This window comes from Aptenodytes patagonicus, chromosome 9 (genome assembly GCF_965638725.1).
Source record: "Aptenodytes patagonicus chromosome 9, bAptPat1.pri.cur, whole genome shotgun sequence".
NCBI classification, from domain to species: domain Eukaryota; kingdom Metazoa; phylum Chordata; class Aves; order Sphenisciformes; family Spheniscidae; genus Aptenodytes; species Aptenodytes patagonicus.
Window position 1 is genome coordinate 16,479,966 of NC_134957.1, and position 26,290 is coordinate 16,506,255.

A 26,290-nucleotide genomic window follows, 5' to 3' on the forward strand; every position below is an offset into this window, starting at 1 on the left:
CTCCTCTTGCAAGATGAATGACAACCGCCACGTGGTCAGACAGATTTAGCCACTGCTTTCCCTTGATTTCAACAATCTATACTAGCTTTTGCACCCGTGTGCAGCCTGGATGACCAAACAAGCTTCCATCCTTTTCACCTGTATTGTAGGAGGATTGGTATGAAAATGGGAAAAAGAACTCATGTATAGGCTGAGCTAGAAAAGCAGGAAACCAGTTGTTGCAAAAACTGAGACGCAGGCTGGGAGAATGCAGTCTGCAAACTGCCGATGAGGGGCTGGAATCTGCAAGGGTCCAGGACCATCAGCAACACCAAAGCAGAGGAACTGAGAGCAGGGCAACTTTCTTCTCTAACCTCATGCTCTTGTGCCTGCCATAGCCTCTATTCTTAGTCTTCGCCCTGCTCTGATCCCAGTCAACATGCAAGTTTGGAAATAACTAATTAAACTAACCTGGAAGACAACTTCTAAGCTGTCAATAGTCCTTTTAAGTGAAAATGGCTGGAAGTCATTCCTTCTATCACAGTAATAGAAGTGAACCCGGAGAGCACGCACTGTAACAGTTGTCATTCAGATAGGTTTACAATAGGTCACATCCAGTATTTCCAAGCAATGTTGCATATTTTAATAACATGGTAAAGAGTTTATTATTCAGTCCTTTTTTTGGAGTGAAACTTATGAACAATGCAAGAAAGTGATTGTGCTTCAAACTATTTTTATTTACATTACATACCAGTAATCTGATATTTAAAGCTAACTCTTCGAACTCCATTCTCTATGTAAACACCAGACTCAATTTCCATAGTAACAATCTTCATTTGTATGCGCTTTATGTGGTTAATTCAGAGTCAAACGTAAAGAAAATTACACTCTGGTTCTTGCTTTAAGTTGTAAATGTTTAGCACTCTCTATTTTAACTTTTATGTCATGAGGTTTTTCAAAAAACCTCACAAAGGCTGGCTCATTTAATAAGGATGCCAGAATCTGTTCAAAGGCAAAAGACCACTCATGGTTCCCTCTCAAACTCTGTGCTTTGCTGCCTTCAGTCTGCTCAAAGCTGCTTTCCTCCTGCCCTTTTCTGGGGATTTCAGCAGGCACCTCCGTAACGGTAACTGGACTTTTGACCGGTGATGTGGGACTCTGCAGTCTTCTCCCAACTTCTTCCATTTTCAGCAGGAGGCTGGTAACCACCGCTATAGCCCGATACAACAGTTCCTCCTCAGGATCCCCATGGAACAGATTGTACAGAGTTTTTGAGAACTGGATGAACTGAGACTACAGAGAGATATAGAGGAGACTATTCAGAGAACAGCAACGCAACTGTCCTTTTTCACTACACATTGTGATCTCAATCCAGTGCCTGCTGCTGCTAGGCACCTGGTACAACAACTGCTATAATGACAATATGGGCAGGGACCAGCCCTGACAGTAAACCTAAGTTTGTCTGAAAGTCCCTCTCTTCATAAGCTTACAGTTACAGCAGTTTAAAAAAAAACACAGTCTAATGATTAATGTGAAGGTCTGAAATTTAAGGGATCCTACAAATCCTTTAGAAAACTACTAATAGGACTTAAAGGATAAACAGCAGTCAAAAATAGACTTAAGTAAGACTCAGACAGACAGTTTACCTGATTCATTCTTGGCAAATCCTTAATGTTTTCTTCTTTTTTGAGAAGTTCATCTTGCCATTGCTTCAGATATGCCTGAATATCAACCTTCCCCTTCCCTAACGACAAAAAGAAGAAAAAAAAAAAAGTGAACAAACAAGAACTTCCCATGAGGGATGATGAGCAAAAGAACTGGCATCCTCAATGTCATTCCTGCTCAACAGAGTGGTGGGGCCAAGGACTAAACAGGATCAGAGTTTACGCTACCTTCTTGCCCCCTAGGACTATATTTATAAAAGTGGATATAATATTAGCTCTATGCTAGAGATGATGTTACTCAGTATACTTTGTCACCACACACTTCCCCATCTCTGCTCCCCGAAAAGACACACAGTTACCAAATGTGTCTCCAGGATACTTTACCTTTTTCTGGGCTGCTCTTCAAAGAATCACTTTCAAGACTATACCCCACAGATGAAACTATAGTTTAGGAGGAGAAAAAGAAGAAAGAGTTATTTGAGAAAGGAGGACCAATGGTTCATTTCCTTTTACCAAAATTCCTTCCTTAAGGAGCAAGACCCTCACCGACTCCCATGTTCTCAACACAGATTAGGCCAAGAAGAAACCACACGGTAAGATTTGCATACTTTCTATAAAAATAGAAGCCACCATGAGGCTGAAGATCACAAAAGAAACTGCAACCAGTTATATCAAGCAAATAATCTTCATAATGTTCATGGACCATGTCTTGAACAGTGGTGAGAACAGTACCCATATATTACAGATAAGGTACTTTTGGATAGTTTTTAAAAACCAAAAAGGATCTGTTTTCCAAAGAAGTAAAACCACACAGCTTTCCAAACAGTATTTTATCAATTCCATAAACTTAGACTCCACTAAACTTTTTTCAGCTTACTTGGTTTAAAATGGAAACAAAGGATTTTGAAACGCTTGCTTATGTGCCTCAAAATAATTATGGATTTGGATATTTTATTTCTTGAGGTAGGAAATATCATCCCTTTATGCCTTGAATGCAAAAGTGAAATGGCCATCACTTCAACAACACTGCAACAGGTTGCCTACTATGCTGAAAAATGCTGACCAAATACACTCCCCTATTTCCATGTAAACACCCGTGGCCTTTGAATTCAATCATCAGACTAGCTACCTACAAATTCTACACTACTTTATGAAAATCTAACTATCTACAGAAGATCTTCACAGAGGATTCTTGTTAACAGTGATATGATTTACTGGATTTACTAGTTTTCAGAAAAGCGCTCCCCATTTTTCACCACAAGGTAATTAATAGATTCCTTCTAATATTCTGCAGGCAAAGCCTCACACTCTGGAGCTTACCACCGAGTTGGCTGAAGTGGATCAGTTCTTCTTTTGAAAGATCACCACCTTTGGAAGGGCTTAGAGATTCTACTTCAGTAAAAGCTGCAATAAATAAATGAATAAAGTGGTTTTGGGGCTCCCAAGCATTACCAAAGCAGTGATAAAAAGCAAAAGCTTTGTACAGACAAATGGTCCCTACGACGAGAAATGGCGTTGGAGCAGATTAAGTCCTTCCCAAAGAATACGTCACTCTGGAAGAAATACACATCTGTATTACAGCTATCAGACTGTACTGTAGCCAGGACTGGTGACAACAGGAAGAAAAGTAAAGCTAAGAAAAAAAAAAAATGCAAAGATGATAAAAGCCAGCAACAGCCCTCCCCAAATGCCACCGCCTCTCACTTACCTGGAGGGATGTGCAACTTAAAAAGAAGCTTGAGTTTGTCAGTGAAACTTCCATTATACATGGTATCTGTTAGAGGAAAGAGGGAAGACAGTCTGTTCAACTGGACCAAACTTTAAAACACCCTCTTAACCTAAACAAATACAACCCAGGGAGGCTGGAACTGGACATGTGTCCTATCTTACACAGAGTGTAATTAGAGATGAAGCAGCTGAGCCTGGGGTTTGCCTACACCGAGGAAAGAACACTAGCAATGTCTATGACTTACTAAAATGAAACCACAGCACCAAAGAAATATAGCACTAATGTCTTCTCAGCATTTTTCCTTAAATTTTTGTTTACTGAACAATACCACTTTGAAAGCAAGATAAAAAGAACAGAGTAGTAAGTCAAGAAAACTTTCAGTTCCCCAGAGATATTAAGGCATTGGTCATCTTGCACGATCTGTGTATGAGATGGCTTAGTATGAGGAAGCATTTATCATCAACCAAACAGGCTGGGCAATGAGATCATACCACTTCCTAATTTTCTGATATTTTGATGGTAAAGCCATATTTAAATTTAATCTCAAATAGGAGATTATTCGCCAGGGGATTAACATCTCAGAAAAGTTACTAGTTTGTAAAGCCTTGTGTTAGCTATTTTATGGTGAAATACAGACAAGAAAATGAGAACACAGTTCTGTAACTTAAAGCCTTTATCATTCACCTAAATAGTGTAGCTCCCACTCTCAAGCTTATAAATACACTTTGAGCATTTGGCTTGCCATTTAAACAGTCTTTGCATTTAATGTCACGTGATAAAAATTGGACTATTTGACCCTAAATTAAGAGACTAGTCTCCTTAGGCTCTTTGGATAGAATATGGAAGGTGATACACTCCAGGACTACTCCCAAGATGGAGTTCCCTTATGAATGTGCTACATATGTGTGTTATTCTCATACCAAGAACACAGGCAAATTGTTTGAAGTTTATAAGGCAATCAGAGCTCTCATCCATCAGTCTGAATGTCCACAATGCAAGCGAGTCTCTGTTTGCACAGTGTGACCAGGGGCTCAAGAGATGACAGAGAACCCTGAATTGCTGGCAATCTATCCGATACTGGTCAAGATATGGCAGACTGGCATCATGATGTTGCAAGACAGGACTATTTGCATTCCAATAACAGGAAAGAAAGTGCTCCTTCTGCAAAGGAAAGATAAAACATTAGATTTTCTGAAACAACAGCCCTCTCTGGGTGAAAGATGTGGGAAGTTAACTATGTAATTTGATTTAAAGCTGACATGTAAAACATATGTTGAATCTAGCTTTTACCTCAATTTGTTAAAACTGTTTCACACCCGTAACACAGATCACCATTAAGATGGATGTTTGGTAAGTGAGGAAAATGGCACATTACCTTGAATAATTCATAAAGCTCTTCAAGATCACTAGGACTGAATTTTACATCCTGGGACACAACACGTAGCTGAAACAAAATTAAGAGAAAATTAATTAATGAGTCTTCCCTCTTTGGAATAAGCCTGTAGAATAAAGTTATGGGAGACTTAACCTTACGTTAAAAGACACTGTTTGAATATTCCAGGTTTTGGCATGTTACAATTAGGAGTAAGAATAGAACTTTTTAAAAGCAATCAGAAGATTATAGACTGAAAGAAATAATTTCTCCTAAAAAAAGGGAGCTTCAAGCTAGTCACATTACTTGCATACGTGGAGCCTACACTATGAAACCCAGGAGATAAAACTCAATTATTTATTATGATATAACATATAGCTTCCTTTATAATAGGCAAATGCATGTTCAGCTCTCAACAGTGAAGCTGAATCCTCATTTTTTAAATTTAAAAAAAAAAATGCTCACAGCTTTTTAAAACAAAGTTAGCTACAAGACCAGGTTCCATCTTCACCATATGTATGTTTTGTAAAATGAAACACAATAGTTATCATCTTAGCACAACCAGCAGCATTTAGTATCAGTTGCTACAGGCCACATTTACCACAAAAAGAAGCACTGCTTGTTAAATAGACTAGTACTATCATCAGTTATTGGAAATGAGCCACTGAATAGGCAAACAAAGGAAGCACCTTGCAACCTCCACCTTCCTTCAGGAGTCTGAACTTAAAGGATGATATTGGCAGCTGAAGAGCTACCACACCATGCACGCATTACCAGACATCCACACGCGCCACAGACAAAAAGCAACCCTTGTTGAATGCAGTACAATAATCTCTTCAGTGACATTTGGGATTGCTTCCCAGAGTAAAAATGCAGGTGATTAATTGTTTTACTGTAGCACTGTGGACATTTTACAGTGCTCTATGCCTTTAAGAGAAATGCATTAACAATTTTAACAACAGCAGATAGAAATATAGGCCTGTTCCAATCAATCCAAAGTGTCAGAGATATGCCAGCCTTTAGAAGTTGTCCATGATGGTGTTACTTGTAATGAGACCAGAAGGTCAATGCTGTGATTCACAGACTGAAAATGTCACAGGCCAAACCTCAGTTAACAGACACCCTGCAGACGAGAGGGATTTCAGTGTATAAAATTATATATTTGGCCCTGTAAAAAGGAGCTCTTCTATGAATTTTCCAAAAGGAAACAAATTTTATCAGAGGGAAGGGTTTAGCTCTTCCAAGTCACTCACCACATTCTGCTTGGTCGTAGCTTCTAACATCTGGATCACATAAAGCCTGTTCCTGCAGCGCATGCTCTCAACGTCCTCATATCGAATATCACCATATCTCTAAGAAGAAAAGTATTGTCCCATGAAATCAACTGTTGCTAGATTTCATCTAAGCATCTAAGGTGCTTAGATAACACCTAAGCAGACATTTTTGTCTTTCTTGCATCTAAGTACAATACAGGTATGGACACAAAGGAAGATCCAAGAAACTCTGAACAAAAAATCATTTATTAGAGCACTAACATTCTCCCTAAACAGTGTAACTTTTAAAAGGGCAGGTGTTTCAAAGAGTGATGGAGAAAGAAGAAACTGGAGTAGTTCACTTTGTGGGAAGACAAAGGAAGAGATTTTACCGCATGTCGGCTCCATATCCAACTCTGCTATCACATGGTGACTACTACTGCAAGGTAGCAAAGTCTAAGATGTGTACGTTGTCAGGGCTTGAAGTTCACCCTACTGAACTTCAGAAATTAGCTGAAGTAATTTCTGAACTGTTCCTAGCTACCTCTGGAATTTCTGAAGGACAGGGAAGGTGTCTGAGCATTGGAGTAGAATAAATACATTTACCTTTAAAGAAAAGTGGGATAGTAGGCAAAAACTAGAAACAAATTCCCAGAGAAATCATGGAACAAATTGTTAAACAATTAAAATCTAAATAGAAAAGATAAATCAAAACGAGCCAACATTCTTTATCAAGATCACGTGAAATCAATTTAATTTCCTCATAGGAGGAAATTCAGTCTAGTGTGTAGAACTGAAAACAGCAGATAGGATACATCTTTACTTCTGTAAGGTTTTTGACACTCTTCAGCAACACATGCAACCAGGAAGACATGGTCTAACCACCATCACCATGCACCAGGTGCACAACTGGTTCTAATACCAAACTTTGAGAACAAATGAGTGATAAATGCCCAAACTGGGCGGGACTTTCAGAAGTTTTTTGTGTTTTGTTCCGATTTTCAGCAATGCACTTTAAACAAGGTATGAAAAACTGCAACACAGTCACAGAGTCTGAGCACATAAGCTTTGAGGAAAGGTTAGAGGAACTGGTTGTGTTGAATCTAGAAAAAGAAAAGATCAGAGTTGAAAGAGTGAACAACAACAACCTAATAGCAACAAGGAATTGCAGAGAAAACTGCAAATTGACTATCCTCAATAGCGCTTTATGAGCATCCAAGAGGAACTACACTGGATATTAGGATATTTTCTGACAAGGGCAGAGAAACCCTACAATGGGCTAAAGTTTTTGCAGATTCTCTTTTGTTGAAGAGTTTTAACAACATTAGACATTTTTCAAGGATGATCTGGGTGTATGCTGGACAGGGAGCTGAACTGGATGACCTGTGGAGTTGTCTTCCAGAACTGTATTTCTATGTTCCTGTAAAGACCACTACCAGCATAGTTCTGACTTGCAACAAAGAGGAACAACAGAGAAATTGCATCTCTGAATCATAACTCATCCACTGGTCTGGTGTCTGGGCACTGATAGTGTGCAGTGGCCTCAGTAAGAATATAAACAAGATGTATAATCTAACTCTGAATTACTGCGATGTGATGTTACACGTTCTTCCATTCACTAGTTAAAAGTGACTTCTTCATACCTGATTAGACTGCCAAAGAATGAGTCTTGCATTTGTGCCTGAGTCATAACGGCATGAAACTGAACATCATTTTGAAATTCAACTCCGTATCTTTTCACTTAATCTCATTTATCTTGTGAACACCCATGCAAAGCAACAGTATCACAAAGAATATCTCTGTTCACTTATTCATGATTTGTAACTAGACCAATCTGCAGAATGACAAATCTCCACTGCAGCAATCTTCCCATTTTGAAATTTGTTTTATTTTATTTCCACAGTGATATGAAAATAAAACCCTTCACCGCAACAGAGTTGTGTTGAAATTAACTGTCTGGTCAAAATGGGAAGCAGGAAATTGACTCTCACTTTGTATCAGCAGTTCTCAAACAAGAGGTTGTGACACTTACCGGCACTGAAGACATTCAGTTTCAACTGAAGATAAAAATTTGCATCCAAAAAAGGGCCTATGAGATAGAAATGGGGATACGGGCCTAGAAACAGGGCTGTCAACTTGGAAGTGGGAAATTCAGGTTCAAGGATCTGCCCAAATCGATGTTCAAAAGCCATACCAAATCAGAGGCTATTGCTTTGGTCCAGTCACCTGCCTGCAAAGGCAGGGGAAGAAGAAAGGGAGTTTCTTTTGCTTTGTCTTTCAGTAATGATTCCTTCTATGTGAAAGCTTCAGCTTACACTTCAGAATGCAGTATACAGCACTTCATTATTTGCCATCTCTGTTCTTTATTCTGCAAGTATTCATCCTCACTATGAGATCTCACCATGACAAGACCCATAATAGTTTGCAACTCTTCTTACAAGAATCTTAAAGCATTTTACAAACATGATTCTTCAGTATAACATTCTTGTGAAACAATACCGATAGCAGAAGCACAGACCTTTTATATGATTAGCCCAATGCTATAAAGACACTTCAAGAGAACTTGAATTTCTGATTCTTGTCTTTGTTCACCCCACTAAAGGCAAAGCCCTCTCCTCAGTAAAAATCAAGAGAGACAGTTCCTAAATTATACAAATTACAGTTAGTTAATCTTTTCTGAGTCAAGGCCAGAACATTTTTCCAAAAGAGATGTATCGTGTATCTTTCACTAGAATCGTATGACTGAGAATCAGAAAAGAAAAAAAAAGTATCATATAGATAAAAGAAACCAGCTAATAGAAAAAACAAAATGTGAACATATTTTTTCTCTCCGCTTGCCTTTCACCTCAGGTGGGCTGAGCAGAAACCTACCTACAAATGGATTAATACCCTGATACAAATCATGCCAAGGAAGGAAACCCCTCATGCAAATCTGAGGACAAAAGGAGAAGGAGAAGCTAGACTTATTTCCTCCCCAATGCAGAGCTGCAAAGCTAGACGCTGCAGAAATCAAACTTTCAAATTGAAAGAAAGTGCTAAAAGATCATAACTGGTCTTCCTCACCCAACACATCTCTAAACAGTCATTTAACCCACACAACAAACTACTCAAGTACACAGTTTCCTGTACGGGTTGTTATGTCAAATGTTACCGCTATCTGCAATGTGCAGTAATCAGTCTCAAATTGGTAAATGCAAGGGCCGTTTCTGCTGTACTTTGTCATTTAGTTGACATACTAATAAAGTGAATGAGGGATGGCAATACACGACCTGTGATGAACCTAGGGAACTCCACTCAGGACAGCCTAGCAAGCACATTCCAGGCAGTTAAAAAACCAAAACAATACAAAAACAAACCTATCCCATAACCTATAAGGTTTTCAGTGAGGCTCAAAAAATACAGAGCCCAATTTCTACCAATCTAGACAGATTTTCTACTCTAGTCTGTACAATGCAGCTGCACTATTTTTAAGGTAGCCCATGCAATGTAAATACTGCATGGGATGCAAAAACATACCCAACAAGAACACATACTTCATTTGACTCTCGGATCAAATCAGTAATGTCCACTTTTGGATGGTCACTCTTTGTATTGCTGAGGTTGGAGCCCTGCTGCACAGCTGGAGGCAAAGGACTGTCTTTGTTAGTGACACTGTCAAAAAATCTGCACAAAGCAAACACACGAGAAATCAGCAGGAACCAGTTTATCACAACAAAACGGTAACATCAGCATCTACTGAAGAAAAAGTGCACAGAGAATGGGAAATAGCAAAGAGTATCAGCATGAGTAGCACAAATATGCTGTAATAGGAACAAAGGTATACAAACATGGGAACTGGCTATTCAGAGAAGGTTGTAGAGCTTCTAGCCTTGGAGTTTTTAAGACCCAGCTAGACAATAACAGGGCTGATGTGATCTAGTGCTAGCGGTAATCCTCTTTTGACTGGGAAGTTAGACTAGAGACTTGCCAAGGTCCCTTCCACTCGGCATTCCCCTTGACATTCCCCTGGTTCTCTAATCCACCTAGCGAGTTTGTAATACATAACTGGGAGAGAGGAAAAGAGGCTTGTCCTGAACTGTGACCAAGGCAATCTTAATTCCCTCATATGCATAAACCAAGATATGCTTGATCTGCACCTATTCATCATACCTACATAACCAGCCTAAACAGATCCATTATGGAGGCTGGCCAATTCCTTTGCCAACATCAAGGAACACCCATCTACGGACTGATAGCTTGCTTTTTCTTGAGGAGAGGCCAACTACTGTAATCATTTTTTAAATATACCAGCATGCTGCAGGCTGGATTAACTGTGCAATAAAAGTGTTTCAGCCAGATAAAATGTTGAAAGCAAGAGTTCAAAAAGAGTTCATAATAATCATCAAAATCTTGGGTGTCAAGTGGAAACAGCAGCTTGTTTGGTTCAAGTAGAAATTAAAATACCACCACACTTCTAGATTTTAAATTGTAGTATGTTTAAACTGGGTGAATGTGGTCTTACTGTTAGGTTTTTTTAAGTGTTAAACATTTAAATGAGTACAGCTAGGTTTTACGATAAATACCAGGCTGCATGGTCTCTTCTAATAAAAATTACATTTTCCTCACTAATTCTGTAGCTCCTACCCTATTCAAACATGCAACATTTAAAAGTCTCACTAAAAGAAAATTCTTATTATCAGTTCTTAACAGTCGTAACTTCGTGACTCCTATAGTACAGTCATTTTGCTGTTTTAATACTCCACGATACACAATCACAGCAGAAACAACAGAATTTAGGTAGGTAGTGAAGCAAAAACTGTGCAAGTTTTGCTTGCAATTCATCAGTTTAAAATGCACTTTATGTTGCATATTTGAATTTATTCTTTAAATGCTAATATAGAACAAAGATCTGGTCATGATTGTCCTCATTCTAATTTTTTTGTCTTATTTCTATTTTAAGCCATTAGCAGCAGAGGAGCCAGTAGCGTAAACTACAAGAACTGAGCTGTAGAATGTGTTGTCGGTAAGCTGATGCCCGAACTGTTTGGAACGGTCTTAGTGCGCTCTAGATTACCTCATCATTAAGGAAAGCCACCTTCTGTAAGCGACATAAATTCCAGGCAAAAAACACATTGCTTTTACTTTAAAATACACAAAATGGCAATGGTTTTAGAAGAACTTTAATGGAGGATGGGATTTTCAGAGGATCCAGGCACACTTTCCTGCCACCCCTTCCAGAATTTTGGCCCGATATGAACACTTAATTCCCTTGAAGCCTTTGGAAGTCTTGGCCAGATGTCTTCTCAGCTGCCCCAGAATGACTTATCTATTTGCAATTATAACAGCTGCTACGCAGCCCATAAGAATAAAAGTTACACTGATACCTGTTAAGTACAGTGACTGCTTCTGCATCATCCTTACAAGTCAGCAACTTCTCCATGTTGTATTCCAGCACTGCAAGACCCAGCTGCAAGATTGCCTTTATTCCATCATAGAAGAAGCAGTCCACCACATTGACTGCACTTTCAATAGGCAGCACACTGATAAAAAGGGTAAGGAACCAGGAGAGAGAGACCGAGGAGAAAAAAGTCATGTCCGTCATGTGGTCTGTCAACTGAGGCAGATGAACCCTGATGAGCTCCTCAAACACTGCCTGATCTACCAAGGCACCTGCAGGGAAAGGATAACAAAACCACCACCCAAGTCTTAATACAGAGAAGCATACTTTTCTCAGAGCACCGGCCAGAAATCAAGCCCCTTTCCTAATGCAACTTTGTTGTAAAAGCAAACACAGGCCTAGCTGCATGGAACCACTGGCTTCGTTCCCTATGTTGGAAGCTATGCACTCTGTGCATGGGTCCAGAGCCTTGCTGCATGCTGTAAAGAGCGTTAGCACTTTTGTGGGTATGTGGCTACTTCCAATGATTCTCCTGACAGCCAATACGTGCTCTCTACAGTTAGAGAAACTTCATGTCCAATTTTCTTCTAGCATATACACCTGCAAGTACTGAGTATGAGATCAAAGAGTAAGTCTGTACCTGGAGTAACTTTTTCCTTTATTTAAGCTGACTACATTTCAAATAGATAGTATGAATTGCAGTTATAATTCCAAAAGAACAGTATAATAGTCTAATTGACTACTTCCTGAGTAGTTATGCCTAGAATAACGACAATATCTGAAAATCATATCCACTCCTGCTTAAGGAGGAGTCTTGGGACGTTCTCTGTAACTTCCATTTTCTACTTCACAATACTGAACCAAATGCAACAGTTTCTCTCCACTGTTCAGCGTTCAGCTCATTCCTTACATTTGTTCTTAATGAATGATCATTTATATTCAATTCTAGACAGATAAAGAGACAGATGGATGTTACCAATGATTCGACGATTGAAATAATCGGGTAGCATCCTTTCACACACAGCAACCAAAAGCCAGAATGCTTCCTCCTCTTTAGCATAGAGCAGAAGTACTGATGTCAAAATATTCATTGCCTGTAACATTTAAACAGGAAAGGAAGCATTTACGAGGAAAGATGGTGAAAACACAACTGTTGTCATTCGTTAAAATTTGTATTTCTGAAAGCACTTTACAGCACATTTCTAGAGTGCTAGGATAACCTACAGCCATATCCAGTATAAGACTTTTACCTCTATATTATTAAATACAGAGCATAGTATTTAAACTCATAAAAATATATTTAAGTGCTAAAAGTCTAGTAAGAATGCAAAGGCATATATGAAGTGGACATGACAACATTTATCAACAAATTCAAGTACAATGTAAAAACTCATGTAACATAGTGGGATGACATAAGCAAAGTAAGTGAACCACTGAGCAAGAAACCATTACATACTTACGTGATTGATTTTATGAGGTGCCATCATAAGCTAATATTTAGACAACCAACACTAAGAGTCTCAAAACTGCTGTACCTGACAATATCCAATTTGGGGATTCCTGTATGCATAAGCTGTAAGAACTCTCCTGAGTGCAGAAATTCCTGTGTCACTTTGAAAAGCAGGATGCTCAGGTAAGGAGCGACGTAAATCTCGTTCAATTTCATCGGTAGCTAAAGTGCACGTTCCTAAGGACTTTTCCACCAACTCAGTGTAATAACCAGGGTTGGATGCCATATCATTTACAGCACCTGCCAACACATTGTATTGCACAGTATTAGAGGACAACAGTAAAGTATCTACATGATTGTCTGCAATTTGTATAAAAATTTTTGGTGACTACTGAGGTACCTCATGAATCTCCAGATGTTACTGCAGTAATGTATCAGAGTAATTCTACTGAAATTAATGGAATTACTCTGAAATGAAAACAGAAAAGCGAAATAAAATAAGGCTTGGAGGAAATCTAAGTCACTTTCCATTATCAGGTTGATTTTTTACTGACTTTTTTGTTTCATTGGGGGAGGCGGGGGGGGGACTTCCTTTCACCTACAATTTTGCCCAAGTTTTCTGGCAAACACAATACCTTTCCGTTTGCAGAGCTGGAAACAGATTAGAAAAACTAGGCAAAGGATTGATATTTACCTAATTCCATAACTTTTATATCAACACTTTCCAAGACAGAGATATCGGTCTGGTAACAGAAGCGTAAATGCCTATGTAAATGCTCAAAGAACACTAGCAAAGATAAATCCATGTTCACATGTCCTCAGAAGGAACTACCATACAGTAGGCTGAATGAAGAGTATAAAATACATTTGTTATGATAAACAGATCCTCCAAAACAGCAGAAAGCTCTGCCCAGGGGAACACAGCAAGTACAGCTAGCAGGTAAGGTCCTGGATGGCTCCTCAAAATCTGCAGCTCATTTTCTGAATCTGACACAGGATTCCTGTATGACCCTGATCAAGTCAGCGGCTGCTGCTTTTCTAAGTGTTTCAGTGAACGGGAATAGAAAGCACACAGAGGTGGTGTAAAGCAGTGTCTTAATTCCCTGGGCCTCCATTTCCTCAAGTTCAGTGCTCTGACACAGCTGTGTTCTACAGAAGAAAGCCACAAAAGCACATTCAGAGCTTTGGCAAGAGATCCCATATGTGTAAGAGAGTCCACAATTCCTGTACATCTCACTCTTTAAACCAAACAACAGCATATAGCAAAGAGCTGCCAACAACTGGGGCCAAATTCTCTGCCAGGAAAACATTTTTTTTTTTTGTCTGGTAACGCTATCCTCTCAGAACGTTTAAATCAAAACAATTGAAACACAGTCCCACAAACATGCTTTTCTTTTTATCAAGTAAAGAGGCTTTGCTGAAACTGATTGTCCCCTGGAACAGCATGTATTCTTACTGTTATTTTTCAGTCGACTTTGTTGTAAAAGAAGCAGATACAGGTTTAGTTTGAATCAATGCAAAACAAAATAATAGACAAAATTATCCTGTTCCTCTTTTTTTTTTTTTCTGAAGTGTCCTTCTTTGGAAAGATTTGGATAAATTGCCAGAGGTAAGAGCATTTTTTGTCAGACTACGTTCAGTCAGTAACTACAACATCCATACAGTAGAGTCCACAAAATGAATCAATTATACTTGCTATGCAATACCTGAGAAGAGTAGCCAGAGCTCTCCTCTTAATGCCTCCGGGATTCCTCTTACAACCAGGTCTCGAGTCTTCTTTGTTCGAAACATACTGACACCATGTCCCCGTTCGACAAAGAGGATGTTCCAGGACTGTTCTTTCATTTTTTCTTTCAACTATGAAAAGCAGAAGACGACAAGCACTAAGTATACTGGGAGATTTTTCCTCAAGTTTCAGAGAACAGAACCAAATTTTGCTCTCAGATATATTCATATAAACTGGAAATGACGGCATTGGCATCCATATTGATATGTGAAATGAATGCTGATGCAAATCAGAGCAAAATCTAACCTGTGCATAGTATAAATTTGGCATACAATGCCATCTCCTACATGACCTACTATTCTTTAAAGTATATTATTTCAAGAATGTCTATACCAGATCAGACAAAAGGTAAATCTAATCCAGTATCCCATCTGACAGAAACCAACAGCAAGTGCCACAGGACAGTAAGTTCAAGCAAACATCCGCAAAATCCTCCTCCACTCCCCAGCAAATAGAAGCACAGGCACATCCTCAGCAGAGGCAATCTCTCTGAATTTAACAATACACAGCAGATTTTTCCCTGCAAATTACTTCCTGAACCCAGACAAACCTGCCGCCTTCTAACTTCACTTGAAGCACCCTTGTTGTTATATTAAGACAGCAAACAATTACTCCCTTTCACCTTTTTCAAGCCACTCCTAAGTTCAACTTTTTCCTTACTTTCCACTTGAGAATGATTCCAACCCATAAACAGCAATAACTGTATGCAAGCTGGTTTTTCATTTTAAATGAAGTCATCACCATCTATTTGTTATGTTTTATTGTTCGCTATTCTGCTAAACTTATCTTTTTTTAAAAAAATCAATAGGTAGACAGCCCTATTTGTTACCTCTAGATGGAACCATTTGCAACTTTGACACCACATCAGCAAAAACTACATTATTATCAAAGGACCACGAAGTACTAGGGACTTAAAGGGAGTCAATGAACAGTGATAAAGCAGTAAGACAGCTAACCAGTGCAAGGTGCAACTGTGCAGACAAATTCTGCCATCACAGTTCTCCTGAGGTGTTCCAAAAATGCATTGCCAGCATAATGGATAAGAAAATTCAACATTTGATATAATTCCTATGGCAAAAAACCAGAAGTACATTAAAACTTCCTCTTATAAGATTCTTTTTCAGCTATTTCCATGTAAAAATATATATATATATGTTTGTACGATACATACATACAAACAAATCTGCTTACTGTAACTTGGGCCAATTTTAAAATATCCCATTTTTTGTTGCTGCTTTGTGATAAAGAGAGTAACATTTTCTTGGTAAAGGGTAAATCAATAGAAGGAAAAAAGATGAAATTGAATGAAGCAGTAGAAAAGACAACTGGGAAAAATAGAAGGTTCAGATTGCTTACGTGTGGTGGCAGGTTTCTCTGTGCTAATTTGAGAGCTCTAGCAAACAAACTATGAGAAAAAGTATTTGGCCATGATAGCGCAATGAAATCAAGCAAGTAATTATTTGCAAAGTCAACTCACTGTCACAGACACCTGCCTAATTACTCTGATAAATTAACGTATTTTGATTTCAACATGTCTATGAACTGTTCTTTGCTAACCGCAATAAAAATGTACTAACTCTGCTACAGATGGAATAATATCCCACAGAAACTCAACAGGCAAACAGGTTGCTTCCTTTTTTTGATTCATTATGCTTTGTTGCATTATATTAGTTGACAGATTTGGAACAGAATGGCTACAAATGGTGGAAAGGACACAGAGAGATGGCATGACATCAGTGTCCTTATACTCCCACAGTTTCTCAGTCTTTCCTCAGTTTATTTACATGAGCTCCAAATGGCACTAGGAGAGAATCAATAATCAGGAAAATTTGCAGGAGAATGAAGTCTAGTTGGATTAAGGAGGGGAACTAATAGCTGAAAACACTTATGCCCATATAGGTTTTACGTTTAATCAAATATTTATCAACCAGATAGAATGTTTTTTACACACTAGCAATTTCTGTCAACATAGAAGATAACAGTGTATGCATCTGAACTTCAGTGGGACCAGCCATGTAAGTAAAACCTGCTTCACAAAATGAAAAGTGGCAAAAATTCCCTATTCAGACAAAATTGAAGTTACAGGCATTTTACCTGCAGAGTAGAAGGAGGCAGAGATAGTAGAAACAGTGAAATAGATCCTTTGTAAAGTAGAAGATTACTAATAAACTATTGATTATGCATGTAAAACGCAATTCAATTTCTCTGAAGCAAAGCAACTGATGATCAGGTGCTCCAACTCATGCGAGGCTCCAGGGCTGAGACAGGGTGAACATTGCCACTACATTTTCTGCACATGCAGCAGTAAGATTTAACATTGTTAAAGCAATTAAAGGTGCTAAAAGGAAAAGTAGATTTGTCCGCTTTTGTTCAACATACTATAAAAAGCAGAACTTAAAAATCTGGATTCCCTTTTCTCCTGCCCAAAGGGTGTTTATTTTCTGATATTTCTAATATAAAAAATTCCATATCTTAATTTACCCAGTTCTGCTGAAAGACTTAATTTTAAAATAAAACCTTTCTGTCTTCTTGCACACACTATGGAGAAGCAAAAATAGGATGTCCTACTGCAAAAACAATTGAAGAAACATTCTCCAGAGCATAACTTTGTTAGACAGAACTGCAAAAGAATGAAGCAAGGAAGAAATTAAGTCAATTTCTTGATAACATTCTCCTTGCTCCCAAAGCATTTGTAGTGACTTTGTATCTTGACAATTCAGATAGAAACGAAACATGTTCACTATCATAAAACAAACAGCCAACTCTTCCCTGAGGGGTGGAAGAGCAGGAGGAATTAGCTCCATGAAGATAAGGCATATCATTATTAAACAAGATGAGCAGAAAATTGAATGGAGCCATGAAGAAGCACCCTGTGGACTCCAAATACAGAAAATGCAGATGAAAGAAGATTGGCAAAGCCCCAGAGGAAATCAGCAGCCTTGCTGGAATACATTTTGAATATACTTCAGTCCTTTCCAATTAGATTCCAAAAACTGTTGGCCATTTTATCCCTTACCATTTTAGAGTCTAGATTCTCAGCATCTTGAGGATGGTAGACAGTCATTAGGGCTTCTGTACTGACAGTTTTGCTGTTATCTCTCTGACCCATCTTTGACGGTCCTGCATCAAAATCCTTTGGACTGTCAGAGGCAGAACTAGCTGCAACCTTGAAAAAAAATTGAGCAGTGGTAGTTATAAATGCCAAACAATCCTTCAAGAAGCAGCACTGATACCAGAAACCGTTTTGCTTCTAAACCATCATTGTTTATGATATTAAGTTACAGGTACCAGATACAGACTTCCAAAATAAATTAAAAACGGCAATCCCTGCTCTGCACAGCTGGGCTTTCAGGAGGCTGCACTTGGAAAAAAATCCATCTCTACAGCCAAAAACTTAATTATGAAAGGACAAATATTCATAATGAGAACTGTAATAGGTAGGGAGGCCTGACCATCCATCACCACTGAAGTCAAAAGAAAAACATTAAATTAAATGGAGCCATATACTGAACTATACAGAAATGCTGAGAGCATTTAAAAACCAGCATTAGAACCTGGATTGTTTTTCAAAACCTGATGGAAAATAAAGTAAAAGAACCAAAACCAGAATGCATTCACAGTAGGACCATTGTTTAACACATTCTCTTTCATATGGGCACGTATTATTTATTTTTCCACACCTTAAAACCAGAGGTACATGACTTAGCATGGTATGTCAATATAATGCAGATACAACCTGAAATAAGGTAATCTAAAAGGAAATGCCCTTGAGCAGCAGACCTTACCACTCAGGTCTCCCAAGGCTGTGCTGTACCCTTATCAGCTGAGCATTTCTGCTGATATCAAACTATCTTGCTTTTATTACTCATTTCTGCCTTTTAACCCTTAAGAATCAAAATCTCAAAGTAGAGATTTTACTGATATACTGATTATTTTCTACCAAAAGGTATTTATTTGTACGCTTCTCCACTCTTACAACTCACTTTAGAGCCTACGCCAGCTGAATCTATTTAATTTTTTTCCAGGGGAAAATCTTCAGGGAAGAGGTACAGCAACTATAATAAGTAATGCTTGTTAAGGATGTTTTGTCATTGCTTTCTTATTTCTCATGCATGAAACTACACATACAGATTTCTTCACATCTAGAAACAACCTTACAATCATTCCATCAACTTCCTGAGTCAAATAGTCAGCTGGCAAAAAACAACACAGCTACACATCATTTTACATCAGACTGGTGGACTTTTGTTTTAATGTGAAGGGTCTTAAGGCAAGAGATGGGAACATGATTTTTTAAAGAGGAAAAAAAAAAGATTTAGACAACTTGAAATCTAGAGGTAGAGCAGACATTGTTACCCACCTTGTGTCTAGATTCAGGCTTAAATATAAATGTGTTGCATTACACAGCGAAACACTGACAACAATACGTAAACTCTTAGTAAGACTACACAACCTTATTCCTAGGAACACGTACTAAGAAATTAGAATTAGCAGAGCAGCTACCTCTGTATTTATGATGTGTTGTGGACTTGAAGTTGCATTGCATTTCATTCTGAGCTTTGCCACAAGCTGTTCGAAATCTCTAACCTCCGTGAAACGAAAAGCTGTTTTTCCTTTGGTACTAATGCTGACTCCTCTGTTGGCTGGATCTGCCTTATCCACCCCTGTGACCTATGGAAGCAAAGACACATAAATTAGGCAAGAAATCTTACCAGCTTACTTCTAAAAGAGAAAACCTATTAAAAATACATGTGTACATGAAACAGTAGTATGAAGCACCCCACAAGCAGAATTAGTAACACAAATAGCAAACTCACTACTTTTAAGCCCAGTGGTCTGGAGCTATTTTAGCACAAGGTAATAAGTATTATGCGATAGATTTTCAACAGAGTACCAAAAATCTTTGAAAAGATCTTCCCCACTGTGAGTGCTGAGCTTATTCGAAAATTTTGCCTCCTTCTACCTGCTGAAGCTGTTACTTTTCTTCCTACTATCCGAAAGCAGACAAAACATGGCTTTTGCAAGTAATCAAATGAAACAAGTTTCACAAGAATGAATTTCCACTGAGAATACCCTTTCAAAGACAGTTGTGATAACACATGACAGCTGGAGCTGATTTTAATTGCCATGATAGAACAGTTACAGATTAGAGCAGTTAATACACTTTAATAATGCAAGTACAAGTGACACAATCATGAATAGCTAGACTGACTGCCATTGCTGATGCTTTTACATTGTTATAGGTAAAGAATGAAAGACCACTGAAATAAAGTAACTCTGCATTGCTGTAGAACAAATAGTGAGGGCCTGACAATCCACGAGAATAAATCTAGAGTCAGCTCCTTTAACACAGCCTCTTCTTGTTTTTCACAGGTTATGGAATTCTCTATCATTTGCAGGACTATTTATAGACGATCAAATAAATTGCTTTACCTGGGTGGGGAACACCAAGTGTATGGCTGAAATTAGCTCAGCTCACCCCCCGACGTCAGGTGCCTTATGTCAGGCAGTATGTACACAAGAGTATGTAGACCAATCACAGAACCTGGTTAATTTTTAGGCTATTGTAAAATACGTCTGGGTGCTGATGAAAAGCTTTTAACACTGGAAGACTGAAATGTGGCAATGTCCCAGACCCCATGAAGTCAAGAGAGGGATGGAGAAGGTTTTTTTTTTTCCAGAAGTTATTCCACAGTCTAGCTATAGTACTCTATAGAAATATGAATGCTGTGTCCTTTACAATATGGTACTTATTCAGCCTGTTGAGACTATCAGCTGTAATGGCATTGATACTTGTTCACCGACGACTGTCAATGGATTTTCCTACAGACTTTTGAACAGACAGCACTGCTCAACTGCTGCAAAAAGAATTGCGCTACTGAGCTAAGAAACACAGCAGAGCGATTACTAATCTTCAAGATCCTCTACCCTCTCCAATTCTTTATTTTTTATCTTGAGAATCTCTCATTAACTCAACTTTAAGAATTAAGCATAAGCTTTTTCATTTAAAAAAAAAAAAGTATTAAAAAATTTGGATTCTGTACCCAGCTACAGAAATCAGAGTAAATAGAAAAGGGAAAGAGGATACAGGGAATAGAGCTGAATCATGAAAGCAGTTCTAGAAACCTACAAACAGAATTCCTACATGCAGTACCCAAGGCAGGGGGAAATGTATGACATCATGTAAAGTAAGCAGATTCCAATTAAAATCTGCTAAACTGGCATTAAACTACACAAGCGCAAAACTTCTGGTATAACTGGCTCTGACTTGTAGTTTGCATTACCTCTCTTAATGGAATGATTACACTGCACAGGCTGCCATCTTGGCTAGCAAAGCAGATGTAGTTTTCTGAAATGCACATTTTCCCATGGGTGTTGTAATGACTGAAAGGAACCCATAAGAAGCACTCATGAACTTCCTTCATGGTCTCTTCTTTGGGTAGCCTGAAGAATGCACTAAACTGCTCACTGTGGGCACGGCTCTCTAGGCCTCTAGATTAAAAACAAAACAAAAAACAGGGTAGGAGAGAGAAAAGAAAAATTAAGTAAGTTTAGAATGTCTTTACAAATACAAAAGTTAAAAATACCTTGGGAAAAGACAGTAAAACATCATGCTCTCCCATAATCCATGGGGTCAGTCTGGAGGGTTCAATGTTTTGCTTGAGGAGGCAACAAAGAGCAGGACCACACCTATCTATGTACACCCGCTTAACAAAATACTTAAATACTTCACTAATCAGGAATAGATTCAAGCACGTTCTTACGCAGTAACGCACTCTGCTGAATCAGGGCCTACAGGTAGTGCAGAAAAATGTACTAATAGCCTAATCTGCTGTGTTTCCCCACCCATCAGAAAAGTCCATTTAAACCTAAAACAAGTTTTGACTTGACAGAGGGTTAATTAGCTAGAAATGTAGCACATATTGTAGACATCTGCAATGGGCTAATTCTTCACAGGTAACTGCAGCCAGAAACAATGTTTTGGTTGTAGAGCAACATCCTTCTCCAGCATTGCTACAAAACTGAGGTATCAATTACCCAGGAAATACAACCTAAAACAGGTTTTATTATCAGTGTACTATAAAACTAAATAGCTTTTTTTTTTCCTTAAATCACAGGTGCATGGAGCTTTAAGTAGGAACAATTATCAGAAAAATGCTTTATCATAATTTCTGATTTGCAGATAGGTGACATTATCCAACAAAGATTTAGTCCCTTTATGTGAATTTAAATTACCTAACAACAGACTTGCTTTTCCTGGTTACTTTTCACAGTAAATAGCTGTGGTCCACAGATCAAAATCTGAACATTTGAGTGAAAATTTGGACAGGTCTCTGAGGAAAAGGCAACATTTGCTTCAACAGAAACCAGAACTGAAAAGAAACCACAAAATTACTACAAGGAATAATCACGCACCTTCCTTGAGAAGGAAGGACCCTAACCATCAGGCTACTTAAATCTTTCCCACTGCCTAAAATACTGTCGTAAGTAAGGAAAGCCACGCACACATCTGCAACTCATTGATTTTATCAGCCATCTCCAGTGGCAGAAAAGTCACACAGTTATTATTTACACATGTTTATTAAATGATTTCTTCTCCACCTTATCCTTCCTCATCATCAGGTCTCTTTGCAGACACTGCGGCTTCATTCTTAATTTTCTAATCCTAAATGCAGCTGTTAGAATGCCTTTTAAAAATTCAAACTACTATAAACCCAATGGTTGAAAACCAGCTCTGAGGGTTTGATCACTTCCTGCCTTCATATAGACTTTTGATACTGCAAAGTAACAAATTACAATGCCTCACATTGCTTTGATCCCAAATTTTAATGAGACACTTGTTTAAGAGAACACCAGCTCTGCTGACATTTACATATCTCCTTGAGACAAGGATTCTCTTCCCCTTTGCCTAAAAAAGTTCTGGGCCCAGAGCAGATAGACTCTAAGTAATATATTACCTCTTGGTGATCTGCAGAGGGTCATGAAGGACTAGGTCATTTTCAAATGTCTCCTTGTCAAAAAGTCTCCTAACAGCATAGTTTGCCAGCTGCTCCATGAGAAGGAACGTTTCACTAATGTGCAAAAACATGGAAAAATAGTGATCTTCCCCACGGGAGCACACATGAATGCTCTCTGTCAGAATCACATTGGAAGTCTTCTCAAGTTTTGATATTTCATCCCAGGAGATAATAAGTTTTACTGAAAATACAAATATAAGCAGATGTGAGCAACTTCTCATTAGCTGCTGCCCTTGTATTAAAAAAAGAAAAGTAGTAGTCAACAGTACTGATAAAATATAATTAAGCAATGTAGTTAAATGATAACACACTTGGAAGGGGCTACAAACTCACAAGCACAAAAAACACTATCCTCACAATTCCTATAAAATGATTCCATTAGAAAGAATTTTATAGAAAGAAAAACATTAAAGACACACCATGTATGAAAATACAAGCTTACACCACCTTTTCTTCGCTCTCATGTGAAACTGCAAATTGGAAACAAACACCATCATATAAGCTACCCCACTTTAACAGTTTACCAATAAGGCTTCTTAAAGTAAATCAATCATGTATTGGCATTTAGAGGAACCATGCCCATTAGCTATGACATTTCCCAATACAAATGAAAATTAGCTTAGAAGGGAGCCTACTTTCTTTATGCTTTCTAGTTTTCACATAAATACAGTCATAGCTCACACTATTAGAGGCATTTGTTCAGGCATTTCAAACTAATGTTACACAGGAAAAAAAAGATATGTGCAATTATCACGAGTGCGTAGTGTACCCATGTGAAATATTAAGTCTGTGTGTGAAGAATAACTGTAATCCTCACAGACTGAATTAATATGCAGCATGAACTAAAGATGATGGACAACTTTTAGTTACAGTCAACTGCAACAGGTCTGCCTTCTCTCTGAAGCTTATGTAGAGGAAGACGACTAATGGACATTGTGTAGTAAGTTACCCAAATGTATTCATTTCCATAAAGTATTTTACATTTGCAGTTTTTTCTATTCTGTGTTGACATCTGCTCACATGGCAAAAGAGCCCCCTTAGGACATAGAAAGAATTCTCCCAAATCTGAAAGATAAACAGTAAAATGTGAAGGGACTAGGCTTAGTATCGAGGCTTACTTACTTTCTGCTCCCAGCAAAAATGAGTAAAAGCTAAGGAAGTTGGTACTAAGATAAAGCCACCCTTGACAGGGCACTCTGCCCTTCCAATAACTGCATGAGTAATAGGTAACCAACTTCTCCTGCTCTGGTAATCCAAAACACTTTTCAAACTTCATAAGACCTTCACGAAACTTCTCAGGATCGTCTTCTTTTACAAACGAACCTTTTCCCTCTTCAGCAATCAAACCCTAAAACAAAAGAACCAGTTACTTTATATATGCATCCATGTGGGTGGGTGTCATATATGCACCTGCATCCATACAGCATAGCATTCTCCTAGCAGGACAGTAAGTTTTAGAACAGGAAGAATAGTCTGAGGATCAAAACACACGTCACAAATCAAATGTGCTATTTCAGACTCATCCACCAAGTTTCCCACACAACTTGAGCAAGACACACATTCCCAGGTCTCCTCTTCTGAAATAGATATATTTTCCTCACTTAATCACAAGAATTCCTGGGCTAAATATTTAGTATACATAAAGTGAGCTGTTGCACCTTCACAAAAATATACCATGTATTTCCCAGGCATTATTAAAATTATTGTGAAATAATTTATCAACAGTTTTAGACCACTATCTAAAGGCATCAGTGTATCATTTACCAAGAAGAGTTTATGTCAAACAACCTTACTTAAACTGTGGGGCAGATAAACAGGAACAATGGAGTGTGTTGAAGTTAACAGCCACATACTACTCAATCAGAAGTATGTAGCATTATGATGCTGTCCTTCGATATTCTAAAAAGGACATGTTATTCGTGTACGTTCAGAGCTAAAAAATACTTAGCCTTTCCCAATTATGTCACGTGCCTGTTACTTACTCTTATCTTTCCCTGGACAAAGCTCGTAATATCTTCATTTGAATCAAATACTGATAAAGTATTCATAACATTGTGTTCTAACCAGTCCCAGTGTTCTGTTATTTCTTCTCTGCTGGATCCTGATTGAAAGAGAAAGTTAGTATTACTTAAAATTAGAACAGACTTTAATCATTTCACTAAAAATATTAGTCAAGAGAATACTTAGTAAATTCCCGAATCACAGAGTAATTTAGATATACAAGTCCCAATCACAAGTCTCAAATTTATTGTCCAGCTCTTGTGTACGCTAAAAATGTATTTGGTGTACCTTAAAAATGTGCACTGCTGTGTTTTTATCTTTCAAGCCCTTTATGCAGCTATATTTCTAGCCTTTACGTCCAGAAGCATCTCAGCTTTGTCAACATTGTGTGGCTCAGTGCTGAAGCCTGACTTGGACTGACAGTTCCTTCAGCTCAGCAGTACCTCCCCAACATGGACGGCAGAGCATCGCTAGAACACTCCCAGTCTAATAGTCTAGAAGGTGGGAAATGTGAGATCCAATTCATGAGACTAAGAAGAAAATGAAATCTGGGCCTTTGATATCCTCAGCTGTGATCACTGGCCCACAACAGTTTCCAGAGTAGAACTCCAAGACTTAGACCTGCTGTGCAAAATCCCTTCTACCATGTGTAAGGATGTAAAGAATACATCATTGTAACCAGGAAGGTAGCAAAGATTTCTCTTTGGATACTTGAAACAACCATTTACGCTGCTTACAATAATCAATCAATTGCTACTTACTTGTGCTCAGTGTAGGTCATGGTTTTATCTCATTCTTTATCAAGTCACAATTTAACTACATTTCTAACCACGCCAAAGCTTAGGCAACCACCGTTCAGGAAACAATGTCATCCTACCTACAATAAAGTTCCACCTATGCTGTAATTCCAAACGCATTGTTTTCATGCAGTTGCAGGCTTCTACAAGAGGAAGAAAGCACAGCTGCACCCCATATGGAAAACATATACCAGAACTAACTCCTGATGCAGGAAAAAAGGCTCACTGATTCATACAAGCTGAACGATCCTTCAGACAACGTTTGGCACCACAAGAATTAGTTATTTTTTTCTTCTGGACCCTCTGGGACTCAAACACACAGGAATAAGGACTGTTTTCTTTCCTTTCATTACATATGTGCAAAAGGAGGAGTATCTTAAAAAAAACTGTTATCAATAACCGTAAGGAATGTAGAAACCATAGAGCCAAGATAAAATTCAATGTTCCAAAAATATAAATACTGCATTTTCAAACACCTTGGAGAGAAGCCAACCTTGTTAATTTATTTACTTTACACTGCTTTTTAATCTAGGTTTCAGAGAGCTATCACCTACTATATGGTGAATGTCACTGCAACTTTATAGCAAAGAAAAACCTATCTCACCTAAACATTCCAGAAATACATTTATATTACTGGTTTACTTTAAATACAAAGGAACACTCTTAGCCACTAGCTACTTTTATAATTAGAGAAATGTGGTAGGCCAACTCCAAAATGCTTATGATAATTCATTTTATTCTTTTCACATACTCAATTACAAATTATGCACGTGGTAATAGGTAATAAGCAGAGATGATACTAGTGAAACAACAGTAGAGGTCCAGCAAATTCAATACTGAGTTCTTTAAAGACAGGTGGCTCCC

General features: G+C 38.2%; 1 protein-coding gene across 1 annotated transcript in view; it reads right to left on the reverse strand.

Moving 5' to 3' along the window:
- Positions 1–612: 612 nt before the first annotated feature.
- The window catches only part of TBC1D8B (TBC1 domain family member 8B), a 38,731-nt gene continuing 13,053 nt past the window's right edge, over positions 613–26,290 (reverse strand). Inside the window, exons 3-21 of the mRNA XM_076347247.1 lie at positions 24,611–24,729; positions 23,751–23,976; positions 22,569–22,809; positions 20,895–21,102; positions 19,114–19,281; positions 17,627–17,776; positions 14,531–14,681; positions 12,910–13,124; positions 12,351–12,468; positions 11,361–11,646; positions 9,531–9,660; positions 5,998–6,096; positions 4,748–4,816; positions 4,293–4,533; positions 3,352–3,417; positions 2,964–3,047; positions 2,028–2,084; positions 1,626–1,723; positions 613–1,272 (exon numbers count right to left, since the gene is read on the reverse strand). Of these exons, the coding sequence (XP_076203362.1) occupies positions 862–1,272; positions 1,626–1,723; positions 2,028–2,084; positions 2,964–3,047; positions 3,352–3,417; positions 4,293–4,533; positions 4,748–4,816; positions 5,998–6,096; positions 9,531–9,660; positions 11,361–11,646; positions 12,351–12,468; positions 12,910–13,124; positions 14,531–14,681; positions 17,627–17,776; positions 19,114–19,281; positions 20,895–21,102; positions 22,569–22,809; positions 23,751–23,976; positions 24,611–24,729 (3,137 nt within the window). The 3' untranslated portion in view covers positions 613–861. The remainder of the gene's footprint in view (positions 1,273–1,625; positions 1,724–2,027; positions 2,085–2,963; positions 3,048–3,351; positions 3,418–4,292; positions 4,534–4,747; positions 4,817–5,997; positions 6,097–9,530; positions 9,661–11,360; positions 11,647–12,350; positions 12,469–12,909; positions 13,125–14,530; positions 14,682–17,626; positions 17,777–19,113; positions 19,282–20,894; positions 21,103–22,568; positions 22,810–23,750; positions 23,977–24,610; positions 24,730–26,290) is intronic.